Genomic DNA, 24,754 nt, shown 5'->3' on the forward strand with positions numbered 1-24,754 from the left:
TGACAACTATGACACATGCATTTGTGGCAAAAACTTTTTGTCATACATACTGGTAAATAACTGAAGTGGGAGTACAAAGCAAGGATTTATAGAATTCTTTGATTTTTTTATGATAGAAGGATTGTGAAGGAAACAGGATTTTCCCGGAGATTGCCATCATTCAGTGATACAATACAGTCAGTAACACGAAGTTTCAAGATATATAATCTTATCTCTTCTTCAGGTAGACAAAAATTGCACATCATTGTTGATTTGATGACTTTCGTTTGAATTGGGATGAAAGTGACATATTACATCGGGAACCTTAGTTTTTCAAAAGGAAATTAATTGAAGCTTTATAGAGTAAATTTACTAACCAACCGATTAGTCAACCATCAGTTGAAATCAGACCTGTTTGGTTGCCAATTCTGGAAAATAACAATAAAACATAAAGTATTAAAATATGGTTTTAAAAAGTTCTTCTAGAATGAACCAATAACAAAAAAGGCCCTCTCCCATCTCTTTTTGTCACCATCTTTTTTCTACCATGACAATCACCATTTACTATTAGCCAGTGAATGCAGACCTATTGTGACCTGTATTCTGTAGTTCAGTTTTGATGATTAGTGTCTAGTTTTTATTAAGTGCATGTTTTAGAGTTAGTGTGCATGGAATAGACACACAACATGGTTGTGTGTTCCTGACTTATGCGTGTTACAACGTTCTGGTATGTTTTGTTTACTTTAACCTAGATTCTAGTCGTGCATTAGTTTAATCATCCACTTGAAGAAGAGATCAGATTGCTGATCTCAAAACATAGTGTTACTGATTGTATTGTATCACTGAACAACAGCAAATGTCTGGAAAAATCCTGTTTTCTTCGTGTATAGAATGTTTGAAAATCATTGGAACTCATCTTTTAAATGCATGAAAAAATCTGACAGTAAAAAGACCAGATCAGATATTATATTATTCTAATGTATGTTTTCATTTTTTTAAATCAAGTATAATATGATTTTAAAATTATTTGAATGTAGAGCATTTCTTGTACAGTAAAAAATTACTCAAATATTTTCCAAAGATTTATTTTAAAAAATCTGTTTTAAGTAATAACTTTTTCATGTGTAAAATCAGTGCCAACAAGAAATTTCAAATTGATGTTAAAATTAACAGCTTTGTATATTTTTATCCTTGTGTGAGGCTTGCATCATCAACACCACTTTTTGAGGTTTTACATCCAGCCAACTAATAACGATTGTTCTGTGTGTAGAATAAGAAGTTGTCGGACACAAAAGACGTAGAAGTGATCAAACAGATGGTACACACGACACTGATACGGGACCAGAACGGGCTTGGATTCAGCATAGCAGGAGGCAAGGGCTGTCCACCCTTCAAGGACAACAACTCCGAGGTTAGTACAGTATATGACACTATTACTGTACCGTCTGACCAGTTAATATGTTTAGAAATACAGTTAATTAAATATAAATAATTAACCAGAACAGTTTGATCAAAATATTTGAGTCTACATCAAATTATAATACATTATTTGGTTTTTACTCATTTGTACAGATATCTTTGTGTTTTGTTCCTCACAAAATTTAAAAATACAACCATGTATTTATATTAATTTACTGAATAATATGTTCCAAACTGTGTACTTCTGAAAAAAAAACATATCTGTTGCTATATACAATTAAAGTTACTTTTGGCATGGAATTTAGTTTTCAAAACTAATTTACATAGTTTTTTAAATATCTAATAATTAAATAAAATGTTTAAAATATTTTTTTTTTTCTTTTGTTTGCTATGTATACATTTAGAGCATTTATGGCATTGGATTATAAATATAATGAAAAAGACACTGTAGGTGGATCTGAAGTACTATGTCAGTACAACAAATGAACATGCCTCTATCCGTGAACATAGTTTAGACTGACCTCAAGAGATTAATTAATTAATTTTACATAACAACAAAGGGTAACCCATTGAGGAAGCAATTACTCTAGCCTGTCTAGGACTGAATGTTTGAATTGATTTTGGCAAAAATGCATGCATATACTAAAATATTAATAGAATGAGTTTGGATACAGATAAATTAGTCAAATTTTCAGGACATTTTGTCTATTTGGTTGCTCTACAATTAGTGTTTGTTGCTTTCTCCAAATAATTTTTTATTTAATATTTCTTAGTATATATTAAAATAATTTAGTAAGAAAAACAAATATTCAAAACGTTATTATTTTATTACTTTTTTTGTTTATCTGTTTAAATAATTTTTTACTCAAAACAATACAATGTTTTTTACATGGAAAACCAGTTTTTACTGGATTACTTAATTATAAAACTTAATAACAAAACAACCAAAGTTCACTTACATTTTTTTATAATTTTATGACAAGTTCCTGAATTAGTTGTCTGGGAGATGAGATAAAACTGTTTGTTACATTCAATTGTTATTATTAAAATGATAATTAAAATAAACTATTTACATTACATACAATGACCATCCATTTACTTTTTATAATTAACTTTTGTGTTTATCTTTGATATCTCAATATCACTGTCCAAATATCTGTATACTCCTGAAGTACGCAAATTGTCTTGTTTCATTAGGTAGCGGAAGAAAAAACCCATTCAACAACTATAAACAGTTAAACACTAAACATTGGGAACACGATACATAGAATATAAACAGAATATTGAAGAGACGAAAATTGAGCATATAGCAAAATGTAAACAATAACAATAATAAAATAATTGAAATTAGGCTACAAGTAGTCACCTTTTGAGGATCATTCTAGTTTCCACAGCAATAAGAGTACTCGGAAAACTTTTACTCATTATTCATACAATACAAAGTCTTCATCTTATCATTTCTGCGTGGCAAACGTTACAAAATACTGAGTACACACTATTGTGAAAAACGTGAAATATAACTAACAGCCAAGAATAAAGTTCAACATTGAAATGAGATAATGACACATTGCAGTTAGTTACATTAGATGAATGTTACACAATGTGCAAGATGAGCTGGCAGATAGCATCTACACTGTTTAGATTGTTGTTTCGCTTTCCTTATGGCCCAGACTTGTTTTCAAACATAGTACAATTTTATAGTAACATTATTTGGTGTACAAGTTAGTTATTTAAAACTTTGATAACTTTAAAATGTAAACAAGGACGTTTAAAATACACAGTGACAATAGATTACTGGCTTGACATTTCTTCTGTAATAGACTTGTGATAAAGATTTGGGATTAAAAAAGATTATCACTGTACAAAAGGATTAATAGATATTTTACATCAAGGGCATGTTACGTAACATTTTAAAATCTTTGCTCATCTAGACAAACACTTTCAATATTTAAAATTATAAACTAACCATTGGGTTAGTCGATAGAGAACTAATCTCTCTATATTGATAGAGAAATTATTGTGTAAAATCTTAAATTAAAGGTAAATGTTCATTCATAAAGCAACATTTCTTGTTTGTTGTAATGTAATGTCATGGATATTGGAAGTTTAGCTGGAATTAAGTAAATGAGCAAGTTCATGTTAGTGTAAAAAAATCAGTATTGTCTCACATAGATAATATTTTTTTTATGCATAAATTGCAAGGCAGACATTTTTTCTGTTACATTGAACAATGTCTGAAAGATTATGCTACTTTAACCCGCGAGAACTCGCGCTACAAGAAGTTACACAAGAACTCTCGTTGTTAGATCGAATCTAACATCCTCCAACCAACTAAGAACGGCTTTTTCATGGTCTTCATTCATTGCAATAAAATTGTAAGGTCATAAAAGAGCAATCTACGAAATATAACTCAAAAGCAAACTGAAAAACAAGAAAAATCACTAAACTGATGGATTTAAACTGGCAGTTACGCGATCACTCGCGCCGTTAGATCGCTCCTAACACTGGGCTGTCGTGATCACTCGCGCTGTTAGGTTGAAACTAATAACCCGCGAGGAGAGTCCGCCCCCCTCAACATGATGCCCCACCCCAGCGACTTCTACTGTCTAAACATGATGCAATACGCAGCAGACATACCCATAGAAGCATAAATTAAGGGTTCAGTGTTTTAAGATAACAAATAAAAATAATTTTATATAACACAAAAAATATGTTAGATTCAATCTTATAGCACGAGTGCTCCCGGGTTAAGAATCATTCAATTGTTAAAAACAAAATTTAAATATATTTTAAAACCCTTATAGTGCTACAGCACCTCTGTGAAGAATTCCATGATCACCTTAAAGTGTGGGGGTAGCTGTGGGAAACTCTATCTTAAAACATGCTGTGGTTACATGGTATTATGGTGAACAAAACAAACCAAATTATCTCTTTAAATAAATCTTTTGTGATTTTTTTTAACTAAAGTACTACATATTGGATAAGATAGGTTAGATCCGTTGTGTATGACAATGGACAGGAGGTTTAGCACTAAAATGGTTAAATGATCAAACATATTTTAGGTTTGCATAAAGATCTGTTTGTGGTGAAAGTTATAATGTGTAAATATTTATTCTGAATTTTGAAGATGTAGGGCAGATCTGGTATATCTCTCCATATCACAGTATCATAGTGGGAAATTAAATGAAATTGAATTATGAAACATGAGTGAGGTTGTCACATCAGTTACATCTCTCAGATCTAGCATGTGATAACACACAATGTCAAGCTTAAACTTAGAAACTCTTAAAACGAACTAACTAACTTTTAAGAGTGTAGTCAATTGGAAACTCTTCAAATTTAAGTGCTTATTAACCAATCTGAGCCTTTTAGCACTTTTTACTGTAAAATCGTGCTAAAAATTAAAACCATGCTAAAATTTGTTTTGCATTTTCTTTATTTAAATGTAAAAAATATTAACGAACCCATTTCTGACAAATTCTACCCGAAGAAATGTTTTTTGTGGAGTCCTGGATTTACCTGTACTACATATTTTTCCAGTAACATATATTTGTATTTACCATTTGTGATAAGCAACATAAGTTTTTTCAACTTTAAATAATTGATGAGAAGTGTAAATAAAATAATTAAACAACAGCAGAAATACTTTAATATTATTTAAAAAATATATCCAACAAATTAAATTTATGATATTTAATTAACACCTTTACTGCTGCTCTATACTGATTAATATTGAGTAGTTGCATTCTTCCACCATGTTGTAAGGTTTCTGCCACAGTCAATGTGTTAAAAGTCAGTGAATAGTGTAATATCAAGTGTCAATTTGGAAAGAGATGTTACTGTAGAATGATAATAGACAGAGATTACAGATTGTGAATTAGATTAAATAGTTTTGATCGTCTCTGTTACAAAGTCATTTACTATCTCTGATAAGAAAGGTTGACCTATTTAATCTTCATACAAGTGCACTCTATTGGGAAACTAAAAAAATACTTGAAAGTTTACACTAATATAATGGTTAATAACAAAACTAATATCTAATAACTGAAGTACTTTAAACACTGTATAACATTATTTTTATAAATAAAATAGCACATAAAATTTTTAAAATTATTTTAAGCTAGTGAAAATATAAATTTTTAGGGTTAAAATGTGCTTTTTTTCCTTGTTTTAGTGTAGGCAGGGACTTTTCCAATATCTATATCACTGTTAATTTATAGTTAATCCACTGTTTTAGCTGACTACACTTAAGTAATCTATATTTTACTATCTTATTATCTTGAGATGTTCATATGCAATAGTGTTGTTCACGTTGTGTAAGAAGATTGTTAGTATTTTTGTACAATATTTTTGTAATTTATTTGTATCTTATAATGTTTTCCAGCATCATTGCAATGTTCTGGTTTTAGTCCATATTTTGTTCTGGTTCCTATCATATTAACTAGATACAAGGGCTATTCAGAAAGTAAGGAACGTTCCCACTTGACGCCGCTAGGGGCAGGCCAATCACGTACGAATATTTGTGCTCGTGCTCGGCACCTCAGTCAGCTTCCAGCCATGACAATGGGAACACCTCCCCACTACCCTTTTTTGTTATATTCTAATTTGAAATGTGTGCTACTATAAAAAATCCCACCAGTTGTGAAGTGCGGTCTGTGATTTGTTTTTTGACGTTTTTGGAGGCCTGCCATAGTCATGGTGATACACTACTGGATCGAAGAATCGTAACAGGACAAAACATCTGGGTGAAACATGTGAATTGTGAGACAAAATTACAGTCTATGGAGTGAGGAAACACAAGTTCCCCTAAAAACTAAGTAAATGTCTGCAAACTTTGTTACAAAGATCATGGCAACAGTGTTCCAGGACAGGCAAGGTGTTCTTCTTATTGATTTTCTCGAGCATGGTGCAACAATACTGTCAGGCATTGCAAAATCTTAGGATAGCTTTCCAAAACAAGTGACAAGTAAAATTGTCATCCAAAATTTTGCTTTTGCATGACAGTGCCTGGCTTCATTTGGCAAACTGTATACAAGAACTGAAACTCATTCAGCTAGGAAGTTTTTTCTCATACCCCTAAAATCCTGATCTTGCTCCAAGTGATCTTCACTTATTCTCGAAAATGAAGACCTGGCTAGCGACAGAGCGTTTTCACAAAGATGAAGAGCTCCAGGTATGCGTCACTAAGTGGCTGAGATCACAGGGGACAGGATTCTATGACACAGGAATTTCAAATCTTGTCCACTGCTATGATAAGTACTTGAATTTGTATTGGTTTTTTGATTGTCCTGTACTTGGGTTTTTTTTTAATTTCATAACATTTGTTACTTTCTGAGTAGCCCTCATAGTTAGTTACCAATGTATTCGTGTACATTATGTATACAATTTATGAATAAAGAGATCTTACATTATCTTATTACTGCCACTAAAACCAGTATTTCTTATAGTTTTGTTATTTTATTTGTCTTTATGTTATTTCAGAGAAATCTTTTTACTCTGACCCGCTGTCAGTAGATTTGTTTATGTTAACAGTATCATTTCATTTTCCTTAAAAACTATATTAGTTGTATGTGTATATACAACTATGTGTGTGTATACACACATAGTTGTACAAATATGTGTGTTATTCTTGTAGTCAATACTTTTCAATTTTCAGGCACTTTATATATCAAGGATCACTGAAGGAGGCGTAGCTGACAGGAATGGAAAGCTGCAGGTTGGCGACAGGATAGTCTCTGTGAGTATCACACCTTGTTCAGGCTGTAGACAGTTCAGTGACAGTCTGTTTGTTATTCAATGATGTCAGTGCGTCATGAAACATCTCATTGAATTTTAAATACCTCTTGTTACGGTTTTGTTGTTTTGAGTGTTTACCGTGATTCAGGCCAGCTGGATTGTGTACAGTACGTTATATTGCTAGTTTCAGTTACATTCATTCTCACTTCCAATTAATATTAGTGTTTTATATTTTAACCACTTAGACTAACTTTTATATTAAAAGTTGTGGCTTACATGTCATATAGTGCTGTATAAGTGGGCAATCAGTATGAATTATGTTAGTGGATGCTTGTGTGTGGAAGTGTTTTTTGTTAAGAAGATAATTCTTTAATCCTGGAACTGGCGGTCATATTTCTCTCAGTGGCAGAGTGTTTTTAGTACTTCATACATTGCCTTATATTTATTTTATTATTACATGTTTACTATAAAGTACCTATGTCATATTATATATTTCTTTATTCAGCATTGTTCAAGGAACATTTTTCACATAATATAATTAAAACAAAAAATACCTTTACTCTACTTCTTCATGAAAATTTTTTTTTTTTAAGAAAAGTTAGTTCAAAGTTTTTGATTTGTAAAATTGTTGTTGTTAGTGATATGCAAAATCCAAAATATAAAAAAGGAAGAGCATTTAATTCTGAGTAAAAATAAAACAACACATAGTTTATAAGGTATTTATTTTTTCATGTAGTAAACAATACAAAAATCATACACTGACATTCGAAAGTGCTACTTACCAACAAAAGTAAGAACGTCAAAGCTCACTTGGATTTGTACAATCTTGTAACTATTAATTTATATTAATTTTCTATTTTTTCTTTTTTATTATATATTTTTTTAATTATGTTCTGATTGAATATCTAATTCGGAATCCTCATCGTTGCTTATTTTATGTACAACTAGTTCTCGAATGTCACTTCAACGATCGCGGAAATTACGATCCATTACGTAAACACGCACAAAAAACTTACTATTATTGTGTCATATACACAACCATCATTACAACGAACTCAAACAAACAATAAACCAGACAGAACACCATGTAGCTGACGAAATAAAAATAGCCGAATGAACCAGTTGACTCATCGCTGCGCACGCAACTAGCGCGGTACCCGGGAGAATGTAAACAAACAGTTCAGAGATTAAAAAATGTATGAACATGTAACAAAACGATAAAACTATTTATTAGTGTATTATTTACATAAATTGAACCTTCCTCTTTCGATTTGTATCAATACCGATACTCTTTGATCGTGTTTTAAGTACGTAATATTGAGAAATAAAAGACGTATTAAAACGCCTGATATCGGGCGCTGCCATCTAGGATGCGACTAAAACGCCCGATATCGGGGGTGTGCCAGTTCCAGGGTTAAAAAAATATTTTATTTGTTAAGCTTTAGATGTTTTTTTACAGTTTTCATGCTTCTTTTTTCTTACAAATATCTTCTCATCTCTTTCAGATTTCCATTGATAATACTCCGTCTTTAAAACCTTACAATTTTAATTTATGGTTTCAATTCTACATTGATACAATTTTTAAAAATCTTGTTGATTTTGATTTGTATTTCAGTTACATTCAGAGTAATACATTTTACTTTTTAAGTAGAATTCTGTCAAGTTTGAAAATGTACTTGAGATTAAAATGGGAAATTCTAAATAGTGAATTGTACATTCTATTAATTATTATTATTACCAAATGATTTTTAGTTCAATTCCGTCTGGTCTTTTAATACAGGTACATGTATAGTAATCAGTAATAACAATCAGTTATAGGGCATCTGTTGTCAGTGTGGATTCAAGATTCAAGATCTTTATTGGTCTTTAAAACACATTCAATAGTGCAATAGACTTCGTCAAGTTACTAAAATATTCTAAACTAAAACTAAAACAAACAATTCAGATTCTACCTACTCAATCCAGCCTACCAGTAAATATATAGATCTATATAATTAATAACAACAATAACCAAACAACCAACAGATCTATATAAATTAACAATAATAAATAACTATCAACACATTTAACATGGATAAAATTTTAAAACTCAAAAATATTAAAACTGAATAAATAACTGAATAGATAAATACATTGAGAGACAAAATTTAAAAAATTATTGTTGTGGTATCACAATATAAGAAATCATCAACACAATAAAATATATTAACTTTTAACCAGCACTTCAAAACTGTTTTAAATTTGACTAAAGATACAGATCTAGCATTTAATGGTAACTTAGGTGGATGAATCCCACCTAATACTAATGGTTCAGTAGGGCAGATTCAGTTTGCTTGGAATGAATACTTATACCCAGGAAAATTTAATCTACCTCAGGAAGATTTAACAGTCGGTGACGTTTGTGTCTCTAATTTGACAGATAAATGGTGTGGACATGGACGGTGCGAGACACGAGCAGGCAGTCGCGATGTTGACCAGCCTGGAGCGGTACATGCGGCTAGTGTGTGAGCGGGAGGTGGTGGTGCCCAGGGGTGCCCCCCGACCTTCCCCCAGCCCTGTACTCAACAGCTTCGGCAAGCCAGCGTACACCAGCCCCTACCTGCCTGGCAGCACAGCCGGTCAGAACAAGCCAGAAGCTGCCGTCGCCGCACCCAGACCCATGCCGCGGAAACTGACATCCACGTCGTCCGTTACCTCGGACACTGAGCCCCCGCAGGTAGGCTGCTGTCTCTCTGTCGCTGTACAGTTGTGCTTGAGTGTGCCTCTTCTGCCCGTCCTTGGTGGTCTTTGAAGTGTCCAAGTAACTGAGTGTCCTAATCCCTGTTCAACCCTATAACTCTGACCGGCTCTTATTTTTGGTACATTTTAAAATTTAAGTGCCATAAGTATACTTTCGTCATCACGCAGAGAATATAACAAATATGTAACTATGAATTATAATTAATTAACCTTTAGTTAATTACTTCTATAATAACTAAGTAGATTTTAAAATAAACTTTATTTATCATTTGAGTAATAGTTACACTTTAGCCTAAATCAAATTCTGATTTCTATTTTAAAAATTTGTTGGTTACAGAGTGCCTGAACCACGTATATAGTATAAAATACGGGATATTATAGGAATTGTAGTTTGGTTTGGCAAAATATGGGAGGCTTCATCTTTGGTTGGTATAGACCTGATTGATTAGACCTTAGAAACAATATAGCAGGGGCCATGAAAGAGTGCAGTTTGTGGCAACCAATAGAATGGGGACAGGCCCGTGCGATGTTGCCACACAACACTGCCGATACAGACCGTTGTCACAGTTGTACTGTACAAACCAGTTTATTATATTACTACAAACTGTTATATAGTTTATTATATTTTATTACAGTTTGTACTATAACAAAATAACAGTTTATTATATTACATTTTTATTAATTATATAGTTTGATAATGTTATTACAAATAACCAAGGAACACATAAAAAAAAAACATAAATCTTAGTAATTAACACGGAATAGTTAGTCAGTGTACTTGTTTATTTCCCATGTAACACAACCATCTTTCCAGGTGAGATTATTTAAGCCTGTATTATACATATTTTTAAATGATTACTAAACATTATATATTTAAAACTAATTACACATTTTGTTAACACATTGACATGATGATCAAGGCACTGACAGGTAGAAGGAGGAAGGGGTTATACTGGAACAGTGTGGAACATCCGTCTGGTCCTACCATTTACTGACTGACTGGCACGTGCATTTACGTCTATTTCATCCTTGATTGGATGTTACAAAAAACAGATAATTTTTAATCACAGAAGAAAGTGCATTCGTATTATAGAAAACCTTGTGGTTTAAAATATCCTCTCTTTATTAGCTGCTCGACTGTTGTCAGTTATTATTTATATAACCGTGGTGTGAAAAGAATTTTAAGTAAACCAAGAGTAAAAAATACCCAGGTATGAAAGATACTATCTTATCAAATGTTTATAAATCTATGAGAATCGAAGAGCGTAAAAAAACCGTAGCAAACTACCGTCATTTTATAGAGAAATATATACCTTTGAAAAGGAACGTAGTTCTCAGATGTATTTGATAGTGTTCTTACGTAATTGAATTGAATTAAACATAACATGATTATACTATTTAAAATTTAAGTTTATATATTAAAGATAGTTTTTTTAACTATTTATATTTAAGACAGGAAATTAATGTTTATGTGTTATTTGTTATGATTTTTAAAAATTTATATTACAAATAAGTTACTATAAAAAATTTTTATCCCATATTCTTTGTAAAAGGCTAATGTAATGCAACAATTCTGTTCTGTAACAAAGACACTGGAAAATGGAAGGAAACTACATTGCTCCAGGTATTGCCTTTGCTGTCGCACATAACGTAGTGCTATCATGATGCTGAAGGGCGTTATCAGCAATGAACGTGTTAATGATACATGGAATAATAGTAAATTATGTTCATGACGTTGTAAAAATTTACCAATTTATGAACTTTGGTCCGTTGTGTATGAATATTTTTAGCATTGCTTATTAGATTTCAGGAAAATGTAAATGCTACATTACTAGTCCGATAGGCTATTAGAAAACTGACTAAATATGGTGCAATGTGGTTGTTTGAGGCTAGGTTTGATATGGATTGGTATGAATTTCTGCTACCTGAGACCTGTCAAACTAACATATTGATTAATAAGGGTTAACTTTAGTGTTATTTTTCTTTGTTTGTATATATTAGAAGCCTACTAAGCAAGCCTTTCTCACTTCTACGAGTAAACTTAATTAGTGATTTTGTCTCAATAGCATAGCATAGGAAATAACATTTTTATTTATTTATACTGAATTTTATTTTTACATTTTTAACTCATCTGTATTTTTGTATTTGTTGCTTTATTTTCCTGTATATATGCCCAGACTGCATGTTGTGTTCTACTGTAATTGTTATGTATTTAAATCAAGCCTTACTAAAATCTCTTACCGGCTAAAATAACTACGGTTGTAATCCTGCAATTATTGTAACAACCACTAAACGCTACGTTTAACCCGTGCATGACCCCACCTTGTGGCTAAGTGTAATTAACATATTCTGCTCTACTCCAGGTGGTGCTTTTAGTTTTCACGAGTCCAAATTATTTATTTTCATAATAATTACCAAGAAAAAATAATTTCTCCTTTATCGTGCCTACCTTTGCGTTACCGTGTTGCACTTGCCCTTCACTGTGTAAATATTCACTAGCATTAATTGGAAGCTTCATCCCTGTTCAGGGTCCGATTTTATTTTACAAAAATAAAAGATTCAAGGATTTTAGGGCTTCTAATAAAATTATTTTTGTCGCCAGTCACCATTTTACTGCTAGTACTCACCGCAACGATGCACTGGTCACATTGTAATTAACATGGTTTTAAACGTACACACGCAACTAATTATATTAACTATAATTCTTTTTTGTTTTCCAACCGTAATTATGTTTGATGAGCCAACTTCTTTTGTACAGTATTTTGGTGTTTGTAAACTATCTTCATCTTATGTGCTTCGATGTTTTTAATATTGTAACCAGTTTAAACGCAGGTGATGCTGTATGAAACACATCTTTTCCCACAAATTTTTTTCTGAAATTTAAACTTTGCTTTTTGCTGTAGTATTACGTAAGGCCCGTTCACTTTCAAAATGTAATACAGTTTGAAATTTCACAGCGAACAAAACCTGTGACCAATGAAGAGTTTCAAGCGATGATTCCTGCCCGATTTCTTCCAAATAGGGACCAATCGGCGTCCGAACCCACCACTTTGGTCACCCTAACGATAAAAAAACCAGATCACAATTTGCCAAACGGCATAGAGTTCCCCGAGGCTCCGACGACCCTTGGTAAAGTGACGGAAACTATCACGAAAAGTACCCTGACGGAAACGGTTGTGACGAGGGTGACAGACAATCAGCTGGTGGCACCTGTCATTATTGAGGTGAGTTCAAGTGTAGAGCAGAACCAACACATTGTCTGCCTCAGTCTTCTGTTTCGACTATTGCATGGAAACCACTAAAATGAATTTTAATACTAATTTTAATCAGTTGTGAACAATTATTTATCAGTTGTTTGAATCGACTGTTTAGAGAAAACTCAGCTAATTTAATTTTAGCATGGAACCAGTTAACATTACTAAAATGTTGAGTTTGTTAAAACAGTGTCATTGCTTTTAGAAATATGTTTGTAAAACTTTTAATTTACAATTAACGTTTAAAAATGACTTCTTGTACCCTTCCTGATTGTTTGTGCGTTAGTCCTGATCTGTAGCAGTAAATGTGGCTTAGTCCCTTGCTTGTTTTGATATTATAAGTGAACATCTTTTATCGTCCAATCTGAAGGTAAGGTTTTAATTTTTATAGATTTTAATAAGCTTAGCGTTAGAAAATTTAGTTTACAAGAGAGGTAATTTAACTCTGGTAAAATCCACTATGCTTCAATTTGTATTTATTGTCCAAATGCACGTCAAAATGTACTTTGCATAAGAAAATTTTGAAACAACATTGTGTGACAGTTGGTCCTAATTTCATGAGCAGCTTCTGTAAGTTTTCCTCACTGTTCACCACATGTGTTCAATTTTTATTGGGTATCTTTACACACAAACACCTAGAAATCACGGTTCAGTTAGGTATTTGTATTGTTTGTAAGGACAAACAGTAGCTTCGTAAATTCACAGACTTTGACTTCTTGCTCTTTTTAGTAAGTTATATTTTAGCACAATAGAGGTGTGCCAAACCATTCCAGATACAGAACCATTGCAACGTAATTAAATATTCATCTCGTCGTGTCAAGTATATTGTATCTGTTTAATTGCAAGATGGCTAAAAGAGGTACCAAATAATAATCAGTAGGTAGTTGAAATTCTACAAATTTCTTTGTTTGAAGTTTGTTTTTGACGATGGAAGGATTGTGAAGGAAAGAGGATTTTTCTGGACATTTACAGTGATACAAAAACTCTTAACACTACTTTTTGAAATCTTCAATCTGATCTCTTCTTCAGATAAATAACTAACCTAACACATAATTAGAAACTAGGTTAAAATAAACAAATCATACCAGAGTGTTGTGAGACGCGTCAGGGATCACAACCACCATGTTGTGTGTCAACTTCATGAACTCCTAAACATGCACTTAATAAAAAAACTAAACAGAATACTAGTGTTGTACCTAGTATCAGACTTACACGTGTCACAACATAATTCCTTTTTTCCTTCTAATAATTTATACTAACATGTGAAATTAAAATGTTTTTATTACAAGAACCTTTTTTTGTCGTTTGGGTTCAAAATTACAAACTACATAAAATAAAGTTTATCAAAAATAGTAATGTATAGTTTAACAATTAAGATGAAAATTAAATGTTGATATAAAAAATTATAAAAGTGGAAAATATAAAAATATTTTTTAACTAGGGATTAAAATGTATGATAAATATAAGCTATAAAACATTGTTATATATTATAACAATCCTGAATCCGTTAATTTCCAGTTGAAAACGGATAGTATTGGAGGGAGATAAGAAAGACAGGAATACAAAATATTGTCTTTCTGCCCTTTGTACTGTCAGAGTTATCTTGTCATTCTTTTACTGGGTCAGCCCACAATCCATTTCAACAATCACTGTGATGATAGCTCCAATGGAACGCTCCTACATTTACGTTGCTACAGTTACGTTGTCGTAACAGCTTCAGTAGAACCATATATTTTCTTCTTGTAAAAGTCGTGTTGTTGCGACAGCTCTAGTGCTACTGAACATCAAGCATTCACGGCAGACAGGTCGTTGCAATGGTCGCATTGTCACAAATGAACCCAGGCGTTGTTATTGCACAGAAGATAAAAACGCAAACAACAGGTCATACCCACACAAGTGAAAATGGAAGACTAGCAAGATAATCAATGTTGGCATTTCCTGTGGTATCGCGGCATGTCATCTGAAACATTGAAGGCAGGAGGGGGAAGGGTAAAGGCAGCCTCCGGCCCTATGTTTTTGCCCTAGATCTTAATGTCATGGCATGTGAATGAATTTTGTTGGTTGAGGTTTGTTTGTTTGTCAAAATCATTTTAGGTTCTCTAGTTAACGTTTGTTTTAAAATTGGTACCCAATGAGGTCTAACCAGTTGGTCTGCTAATTTTATCTATATAGCCTCAATAAGTTTGAATTTGAAGAAATTCCTCTTTTTGGTGTATTATGTTGGCTTCATCCTATTTCATGTGATAATTTTCTAAACCAGCAACGTGAGCAACTTTAGACTAGTTTGTCTCTCTTGTTTTCTCCCCTTAAAACTTGGCACTTTTGCTGAGTTGAGGTGTTAGTTTTCTTGGGTCAATAAACCTTTTTACATTTTCTGGAAGATTGTCGATTAACTTGACACCGACTTGAGCATGAATACGACTGTGGCTGCACCCGTAACTGTCACTACCTCTAGTTTCATACTGATAAATGTCCCTTGCCTGATTCAACTCTCATGGAATCTGCAGTTGCAGGGCAGCCTCAAGTATGTTCAGATTGGCTTGTCAGTAAACCCAGCTTCATTCATAAAAGCATCTTGGCACTACTCCCTCTCTTTCAAATCCCAATGATTGAATGTTTCTTACTACTTTCATCTGTAACTTAAATTCCCATTTGTATTTGACACAACTACCCCAAAAGTGGAGCAATCTGGTTTTCTACACATAACGTAGAGCAATGAAGGGTAGAGAACAACACAGCTTATTTTCACCTTCCACTTAGTGCAGTGTCTGAAGTTTAACACTGTGATAGATTTGACATCTGAAATCAACATCCATCTGTAGAGATCCAAAACAGTTGGCTCAATACGAACTCTACATTGTTTTGACATCAGAGACTACAAACAAATGTAATCTATATGGTGGTGTTCTCATTGTCTCATCAGGTGTACAATTGAGTGCACTGTGATGTTTCTGATATGATCCCAAATCATGGTAGAGCAACCAGGTTTTCTACACATATCGTAGAGCAATGGTGAGAAAGGTATATTCAATACGAATGTTAAGTTCAGCTCCATTACACTTTCCACTTAGTGCAGTGTCTGAAGTCTAACACTGCACTAAGTGGACGGTGAAATGGAGGTGAACTTAACCTTCATATCCAAAATAAGCTTATATCTTATGTGAGAATGTATCAGACTCTAATAGGCTAATTTAGAAGTTCTCTAAAACAGAATTATGAAAAATTACCTAATACACACGTCTCATTGAGTCTTATAACTTTGTAGTTGTATAAATCACTAGTAGTTAAAACTTAAAAACAAGAAAGTGTATAACAATTTTATAGGTGCTGATTAAGCATATGATTATATACATTACTAGCGGGCCCGGCGCGCTTTGCTGCGCATTTCAATAATTTTTTGCAAAAGTTGCCCGCAGCTTCGCACGCAATTTCCCGTTGAAAACAGTACACTATATTCACTTATTCTTTTTCTATCACATTCTAAACATTGCTGAGATAATTGATAGTCGTTCCATCGTGAGCCTCTTGGGCGTATTATGAAGGTATGTACCATATTCCTGCCTCTATCTAGCTGTTACCCACGGCTTCGCACGCAAATCTTAAGAACCGAAGTCCTTATATTACTTAGTAATTTTTTTTTTTTACTATAATAAATTTTAGATTAAATTAGTTATATCTCCGATGCCACGATTGAGCTTGCTTTGTTGTCTCGATCGAGAGAATATGTACACACAGAGTTTTGAGAACCATACTTCTGTCAAAAAAAACAACTAAGGTTGATTTTATAACATTCTTTATATTTGTAGCCAACGTAAGATAGTAATTATGATATCTGCATTACTCTTCTGATCAAGCATGAGCATGGTTTATATTAAATAAATATTGCAGTTAAAGGTGAATTTTTACGTCAAATTTGAATTGTATTATCTGGATAGTAAAGTCTATGTTTAACAGTGATTGCAAAAACAGTTTAAACAAAATTTGTCGTTTCTCTTAAGCTTACTCTATGCTTTAAAACTATAAGTGTAATATATGTTTACAAAGAACAGCTGATTAAAAATTTGAAAAGACGTTAACATATGTTTGCTGCAATGCATTTCTTATGGGTATTTCTGTAACCAGTGGGGCGGAATCCTGAATCGGGAAAGGGATGGGCATAGCTTATAAACCTTCTCCGTGGAAAAATACATATACGTACAAATTTTCATCATGATCGGTCCAATAGTTCACGATTCCATAAAGGACAAACATACAAACATTCATTTTTATATATATAGATATGATATATGTATTATTGTTTGTTTTGTCCAGGATGTCACCTTGGTCAAGTCAGGTGGATCTCTGGGGTTCAGTATAATTGGAGGGACAGACCACTCCTGTATTCCGTTTGGTAGTCATCAGTCCGGAATCTTTATATCTCACGTGAGTTACATTCTCATCTATTCCTATGTGTTGTGAATAAGTGTTTTTAAATGCACAATATCTAAAACTAAGTGTGTGTTATTTGTATTTTATTAATCTTGAAATAATTACCTAAAATTGTTTCAACTTAAACTTTTTCTGTTTTTTTTTTTTTACAAAATCAGGAAAACATTATTTTTAATGATTTATTGACACTAAAAGTTGTATAATAGAATTTAAAATCATTGTATTACTACAGTGAAATGAAATGTACTTAAAGGAATGCTTATGTATTTTATTAGATAAACTTTTCTAGACGTATGAAAAAATACTCAACACTACTGCACTGTTAAAGATATTCAGTATAATTGAACTCATCAGTTTGGTATTAGCATGGTCTTCCAACAGCCAAAGGACCATATCAGTACTGTAACCAATTTTTAATCTTTTGTTACAATTGACATCAAATAAAAGCACTAAAGTGATGTCGTTACTACAGTTGGCTTGTAGCGTGGTAACGTAACTGTTGCGTTCTTACTGTTCGAAGGGTTAAGTGTTCACTCAAGGGATCTGGAATTTCTACGATGAACAAACCAAAGGCATGCAGGATTGATCTGGGATCATGGGATTGACCAAGCAATCTAACCAATGTTCGGTCATTTACAGGTTGTTCCGGGAGGCATTGCTCACAGTTCCGGCAAGCTGCGCATGGGCGATCGGATTCTGGCTGTCAACGGAGAAGACATCACACAGTACAACCATCAGGATGCGGTCATGACTCTGCTCAAGCCTGGTGACGAGATCAATCTGAAGATACAGCACGATCCACTCCCTGAGGGCTTCCAGGTAAAGTAATGGTTGACAGCTACACCTAAACTGGTAATAAACCAGATTTGAGCATTTAGCTTTTCTTTATAGATCTGATCATACAACTTTAAGATCTGATCATGACTCAAGGTGACTTTAGAACCATTCTGGTCATTCTCAGACCCGGATGCAACCTCCATTTTCTCTTGTTCAGTGCGACAGCCCCAAAGGATTCACACTTAGAAATGCCACAGAATGGTTGAGATCCCATCATCTCTTTCTTTCCCAGAGATCCCCTCATGACCAGGAACCCAAGAAACAGTAACATTGTTGATTCTGTCAAGGAAAGAAACAACTTAATAGCAATCTCAACTTAGGTGTCTTCTCGGGTTATGGGTCTGATTACGGGACATGGTCACCTGAGGAAGCATCTTCACAGAGTCAGTATACTTTGAGAGGATCTGCTCTGTAGAATGTGACGAGCGGGAGGAATCTGCTGAACACCTTCTCTTTGACTGTCCTGCAATAGCAAGGGAGCGGTACGCTATCTTTGGTAGTTTGGACAAGGGTGGCAAACTTACCCTGGAGGACCTGATCGGTTGTTTCCGGCAGTTTGTAGAATTGCTGAAACCATAGACTGGTAGGCCTCGTGGTGTGCTTCCGGGGTGCACAAAAGGCCCTTGAGGCTTAAGTTCATGGCAACAGGCCGCCCTATATAAGAAGAAAAATCCCAGACAAGTTTGGAGGTGAACACAAAAGAATCCAACGCTCTGCTATGATTTGTTTATTTTTACCTAGATTTTAGTTTTGTGTTAGGCTAGTTATTTACTTTAGGAAGAAGAGATCATATTGCAGATCTCAAAACATAGTATTGCTGATTTCATATTTCACTGAATGATGCCAAATGTCTATAAAAGTCCTGTTTCTTTGAGCAATCCTTCCATCCTAAAGAAATTTTGTTTTTACTTTTGATATATGGGATGGTATGTGAATTCGGTGCCTCAAGGCCAACGTGTCATAAGGACTAACAAATAAGAAAAAAATCTACCTTGGTCGTCATGATTCCTTCTCCAGGACAACACGCTGGTTCATACTGCATTGGTCGTTAAGTCCTTTTTAGCTAAAGATGGCTGGCATCGCTGTATTGGAACATCCTGACGACTCACCAGACATTACTTCCTGCAACTTTTTCTCTTTCCGAAAGTGAATTCTTCCCTGAAATGAACAAGATTTTCAGAGTCAGTTGAAGCTATGAATGACAAGTGACAGAATACATGCTTCTAGAAAATGACCTCAAATATTGTTTTCATCTGTGGGAAACTCATCTGGAATGGTGCAGAGTAAATTGAAAGGTTTTGTGAAGTAAACATTAAGAACATTCTGGCCTTAACCAAATTATTTTTAACCTGGTTTTTTTTTGTTAATCTTGTTGTATTTCTCACTTGTTCTGAAAAAAACTATTAGCAGTTACAAAGGTGTTATTTTAGCTGTAATAGTCACCACTGAGTCTTAAAGTTTGCTGGTTTCCTTTCAGTCATCTTAAAAATGTTTAAAACCTTTAATAAAAAGAATATCTATCTTTTTAAGTAGTTTTCCTAGTTTATTAAAGTTTTAGTTTCATGTTTCTTTAGTTTTAAGTAAACAACTGTCAGTTATTTTGGTTAAAAATCCTTTTTTCTCCAACATTGTTTATTTGACAGGAGCTGACATTGGTTAAGGAAGAAGGCGAGAAACTCGGAATGCATATCAAGGGTGGCCTTAGGGGTCACAGAGGAAATCCCCTGGATAGAACGGACGAGGGAGTGTTCATATCCAAGATAAACTCTGGGGGAGCAGCCAAGCGTGACGGCAGGCTGAAGGTGTGTAGTGTTTTATTTTATTTATCTTATGTAATTTCCAGTAACCAGGCAGGCAAAACAAAAGATGATTTCAAATTGATTTTGATGTTTTTGGTATTGTGTTTTGCGCTTAGTGCATACTAATGTGAACCATCAGTTGAGAGTAGTAATTTACATTTTGTGTCTAAATAATGTGGGATGGAAATAAATCTAATCAATAACAATTTGTTATGTTTTAATATTATGGATGTATTTTAATAGGTTAAAAAAAATATATAGTTCTCTAGATCCTTACTATCTATAGGGAATAGATACAAAGAGTTGTTTTACAATTGAATCGGACAATTCCATTGTATAGTAGAAAACCAATTACAAAGATGTATGAATAATCTTTTTTTGTTAGTCAATGTGGGCTATGATTTTAGTGCATGAGTACTTAGTCGGTTTTTTTATACAAATAAGCTAACTGTGATTTTATCAACTTTTAATATTCTAACTAAAGTTTTTATGTCAGTAAAAGTTATGTATTTCAATATAGGGTCATTACAAATCAACAGACTTTAGATAGAAATTTTACCTCACCATTTCAGATTATTTTAAAATTTGGTATAATAAGTGCTGAGACTAAGAAAAATAGCAAATTTAACATTTTTATCTCAAACCGTTTCCGAAATACGGCTTTGTAAAGTTTCCAAAAATGTGCCAGGAAGACCTGAACAAGCATTCTAAAATTGATCTAAGAGCTTTCCTAATTGACTTAGAGAGCTAGGAGAGATGTCATTTTGTAGAAAAACTAATTAACTTTTTAAAAAAGTGTTACTTTTATATTATTATTAGACATTGGCGGTAATACCCCTGGTTTTATTAGAAAATCAATAATTATTATTGATGCTATCAGCCAGATTACGTAAAAAAATGGTAGAAAATATACAGTCAACAATATCTGCTCTTAAAACAAAAGGGCATCAGGTCACCCTCATATCCCATGAGGTCGATATGACACCTAAATACATCACCCATTGTGTAAGACTGTAATCACTATAAACCATGTTTATCTCGTTGTTTTACAACTAAAATACACTTAATGTAAATTGCAGGTGGGACTGCGGCTCCTGGAAGTCAATGGAGTTTCTTTGCTCGGTGCTTCTCATCAAGAAGCAGTCAACGCACTAAGGAATTCTGGGAAGGCTATTCATCTCGTTGTTTGTAGAGGTAATTTGTTTTTTGTTTTAAATTCAAATTATTACTATTTTATTTAATAATACTAACATTAATCCTTTATGACAGATCACTGTAATATCTCGTTATGCAGCAGGCAAGCCTAGTGGTGGTGATGATCTATTTTTAATTGTACCTCCTAATAGCTTGTTTACTAAATGTCTCTAACGATTTCAGCAAAATTATTTTTGTTAGTTTACTTAATTATGTTTGTATATATTAGTATGTGCGTGTTGGATGTTCAGCTGAATTCACTCTCTGCTATGTAACACTACTGGATCTATTGTTATCCTCAGATGATTTAACAATAGCTACTATGTTGTAGATGGAGCTTATATTGGTTACTGTTAACTTAATTCGAAGATAGCCTTGCTATCGAAAGGCCTCACAAAAATAAAAGTATTAACAGCAACTAGTTTTGCATTTCATGATGTCATGAAAAATCCTGTTTCTTTAATGATGTCAGTTATATGTATTATTATGTGCTGTTAATAATACTAGAAATACTGATAATAAACCACTGAATGATCCTGTGCAGCACAGTATTACTGTTCTGCTGCCGACATGTAAATTACTTTGTGCCCACTGGGGCCGAAGTAAAGGATCCACATTGGGTTAACTCTAGCCTTTATTTAGATTTAGATTTCGTTATTAATGTTGACTTTGGAGAAAGTGATACGAGGTGGTTTCAGAAAGTTCCCAGACTAGGTCTGTTAATTTTTGTATTTTCTTACCTGGTCTATTATTGGCTGTTATCCCCTTCAAAATAAGCTCCATTTGAATTGATACAACGAACCCAGTGTTTCTTCCACAATTGGAAAGTGTCAATCTTCAGCCTTCATGAATGAGGTGCCAAACTTTTCCAACAATTTCATCTGTTTTGCTTGTGAAAGGCTGTCATGAACGATGATCATCATCAATTGAAGTTCTGCTAGCCTTGAAATGAGCGTACCACTCAAAAACCTGTGTTCTGCTCAGTGAATGTTCTTCCAAAGCTTCTTGGGAACATTTTCAAAAGTTTCTGTTGGTGATTTCTTAAGTTTAGATCAAAACTTGATGCAAGTCCGTTGCTCGAATTTATCAGCCATTACGAATGCTAGTTGCATTTGTTTTTGTGTGTAATGATAACAAACAAAAACAAAGCACAACTTGTAAACATAACCTAACCACTCATGATGACGAAACTCTGCACAATGATTCAGCGGCTATTGCAGCAGAGGCTACTGCTGCGCTGGCTTATGCAGTTGCATAAAAAAAGACAAGTAGAGTCCAGGAACTTTCTGATACTACCTCGTATAGTCGAGCCACAATATTTAATAGTCAAGAATCTTAATCTAATACAGGAAGCTGATTCCCATCCTATGTAAGTCTAGTTTTCAGTTGAGTCAATAATGATCATGATGACTGTGTTCCAGGCTATGACAAGACAGAAGTTGACAGGTTACTTGCGGAAGGGAAACTTATCAAGGAGAAGTCTGAGAGGTTGTCGCTGTCGCAGAGCGTGTCCAGTTTAGACAGGGATGATGACTCTTCTGACACATTTAAGCAGGTATGAGGAATCTGAATGAATATTCTTTGTTTGTTTGTGTTTTTGGGGAGAGCCAGTGGTCAGATAGTGTATTTCTTGGGAGAGGCAGTGGCCAGATGGTCTAAGGCGGATCTGAGTTAGAGATAACGCCGGTTCACAACCTGCCTGTGATTTTTACACCAACTGTCTTCCATATTCTGTTTGATAAGATCCTCACATAGACTAGTGGCTCAAGATTAACGCTGAAAAGGAAATTGAATTGTTGAATTTTAAATTATTTCAGTGTATTGTACATGATACTAATCATCTTTATTGTGTTCCTTTCATACCTTAATCAGTGCATTGCTGAAGTAAAACTAGAAATAATAAGGTATATCTTCACAATACTTTATTTTCTCAAAATTGTTATGAATCTCTGACATAGATAAAGTCCAAGTTAGCTACATATAGAAAGATTTGTTATATTTAGATTGCAGTTCCTGTCTTTATTTTGTAACCTTTGTCAAATGTCTTTGCAATGTTTCATTGCTTTCAGTTGTTGATAACATTAAGCAGTATGCGTACATTGTGGATATTCCTATCTTACTCTTCATCTGTAACATGAGATAAATGCTGACCCTTTCATATAAAATAGTTTTTTTTTTATTATTTTAAATTGTAATAGTAGTTTTAGATTATGATAGTTTATAGTCAACGATGTTTTTAAACTTCTTACTGAATCTTTATATTAAGAACTGGTTAACTTTGTGCTATCTAAAAAAAATGTTTAGTGATGACCTTATGACAATATATTGAAATCTGTGACAATTCTCTTTGAATACTCTTTATTGACTGAGAAATAAAAATCTATTTTATATGGTCTATCTATGTATGTTTAATACGCCAACATACTGTATTTATGATATAATCTTAATGTCAGTTATGTGATACTAATTGTAACCAGCCGATTCAGTAATCAGTAAACTACTTCCGTACTTACTGTCCGGAAAAATCATGTTTCCTTCATAATCCTTCCATCGTCAAAAAGAAACTTCAGACAAAGGAATGAAAAGGCTAACTGTGTCCGGGTGTCTTGTGAAGGAGTTGGAGATGAAGAAGGAGCTGGTAGAGTGGGAGAAAGAGGAGAAGGAGAAGCGAGAGACGATGGAGGTGTGGCGGTGGTCGAGGTCGAGAGGGAGAAGACGGCAGGGGACAAGGTGATGGACGTAGTGCGGGCGGCCGAGCTGCTGGCCGCGCAAGGACAGCTGGAGACCCCACGATCGCCCGGGGGCCCTCAGTCCACGGCCACAGACACACTCAAGACCACTACGATCGTCATGAGCGGGCATACGTTGGCTCCACAACTCTCGGTGAGTCACATTCCACTCTTGTTTTCATGTATATCGTTACTCATTCTATAGATCATTGTATATTTTTAGTCAGAATGCATTTCATACTAAACCATTTATAATTAAGTGTTCTGTTTGTTCCCCTATTACGAACCAAGGTTGTGGCAAGGAGTCATTTAATTAGGACACCAATTCATTTACGAACATTAATTTCAGATACTTAAAATTAACAATGTCTGTAATATTGAGTATCTTCTTACGTCTTAAAAGTTCATGTAAGTTCTGTACCTGAATATACGTTTCTCTCAATAATAAACCATCTGCTAGAACCATTAGTTCAATTATCAGCTGAACCAACGTGCAGGAACTTTCATTTGTGAATGAGACCCACAATTGGATAAAGCTGTTAGGATAATGGTTATTGAAAATGAACAAATAACTAAGTTACTTTGAGAATAAAAGAGTAGTACACAAATAGTCTTTGCTGGCAATGTTACATTTTTAAAG

The 24,754-nt window shown here is 33.7% G+C and overlaps 1 protein-coding gene across 1 annotated transcript in view; it reads left to right on the forward strand.

The window, feature by feature from the left end:
* Positions 1–24,754, forward strand: part of LOC124363172 (protein lap4-like) — a 92,171-nt gene that overhangs the window by 22,352 nt on the left and 45,065 nt on the right. Inside the window, 11 exon segments of the mRNA XM_046818318.1 lie at positions 1,250–1,390; positions 7,055–7,135; positions 9,554–9,850; positions 12,831–13,097; positions 17,439–17,549; positions 18,195–18,374; positions 20,036–20,194; positions 21,271–21,385; positions 22,807–22,940; positions 24,000–24,069; positions 24,072–24,268. Of these exon segments, the coding sequence (XP_046674274.1) occupies positions 1,250–1,390; positions 7,055–7,135; positions 9,554–9,850; positions 12,831–13,097; positions 17,439–17,549; positions 18,195–18,374; positions 20,036–20,194; positions 21,271–21,385; positions 22,807–22,940; positions 24,000–24,069; positions 24,072–24,268 (1,752 nt within the window).

The sequence above is a fragment of the Homalodisca vitripennis genome, chromosome 5, assembly GCF_021130785.1.
Source record: "Homalodisca vitripennis isolate AUS2020 chromosome 5, UT_GWSS_2.1, whole genome shotgun sequence".
Taxonomy (NCBI): Eukaryota; Metazoa; Arthropoda; class Insecta; order Hemiptera; family Cicadellidae; genus Homalodisca; species Homalodisca vitripennis.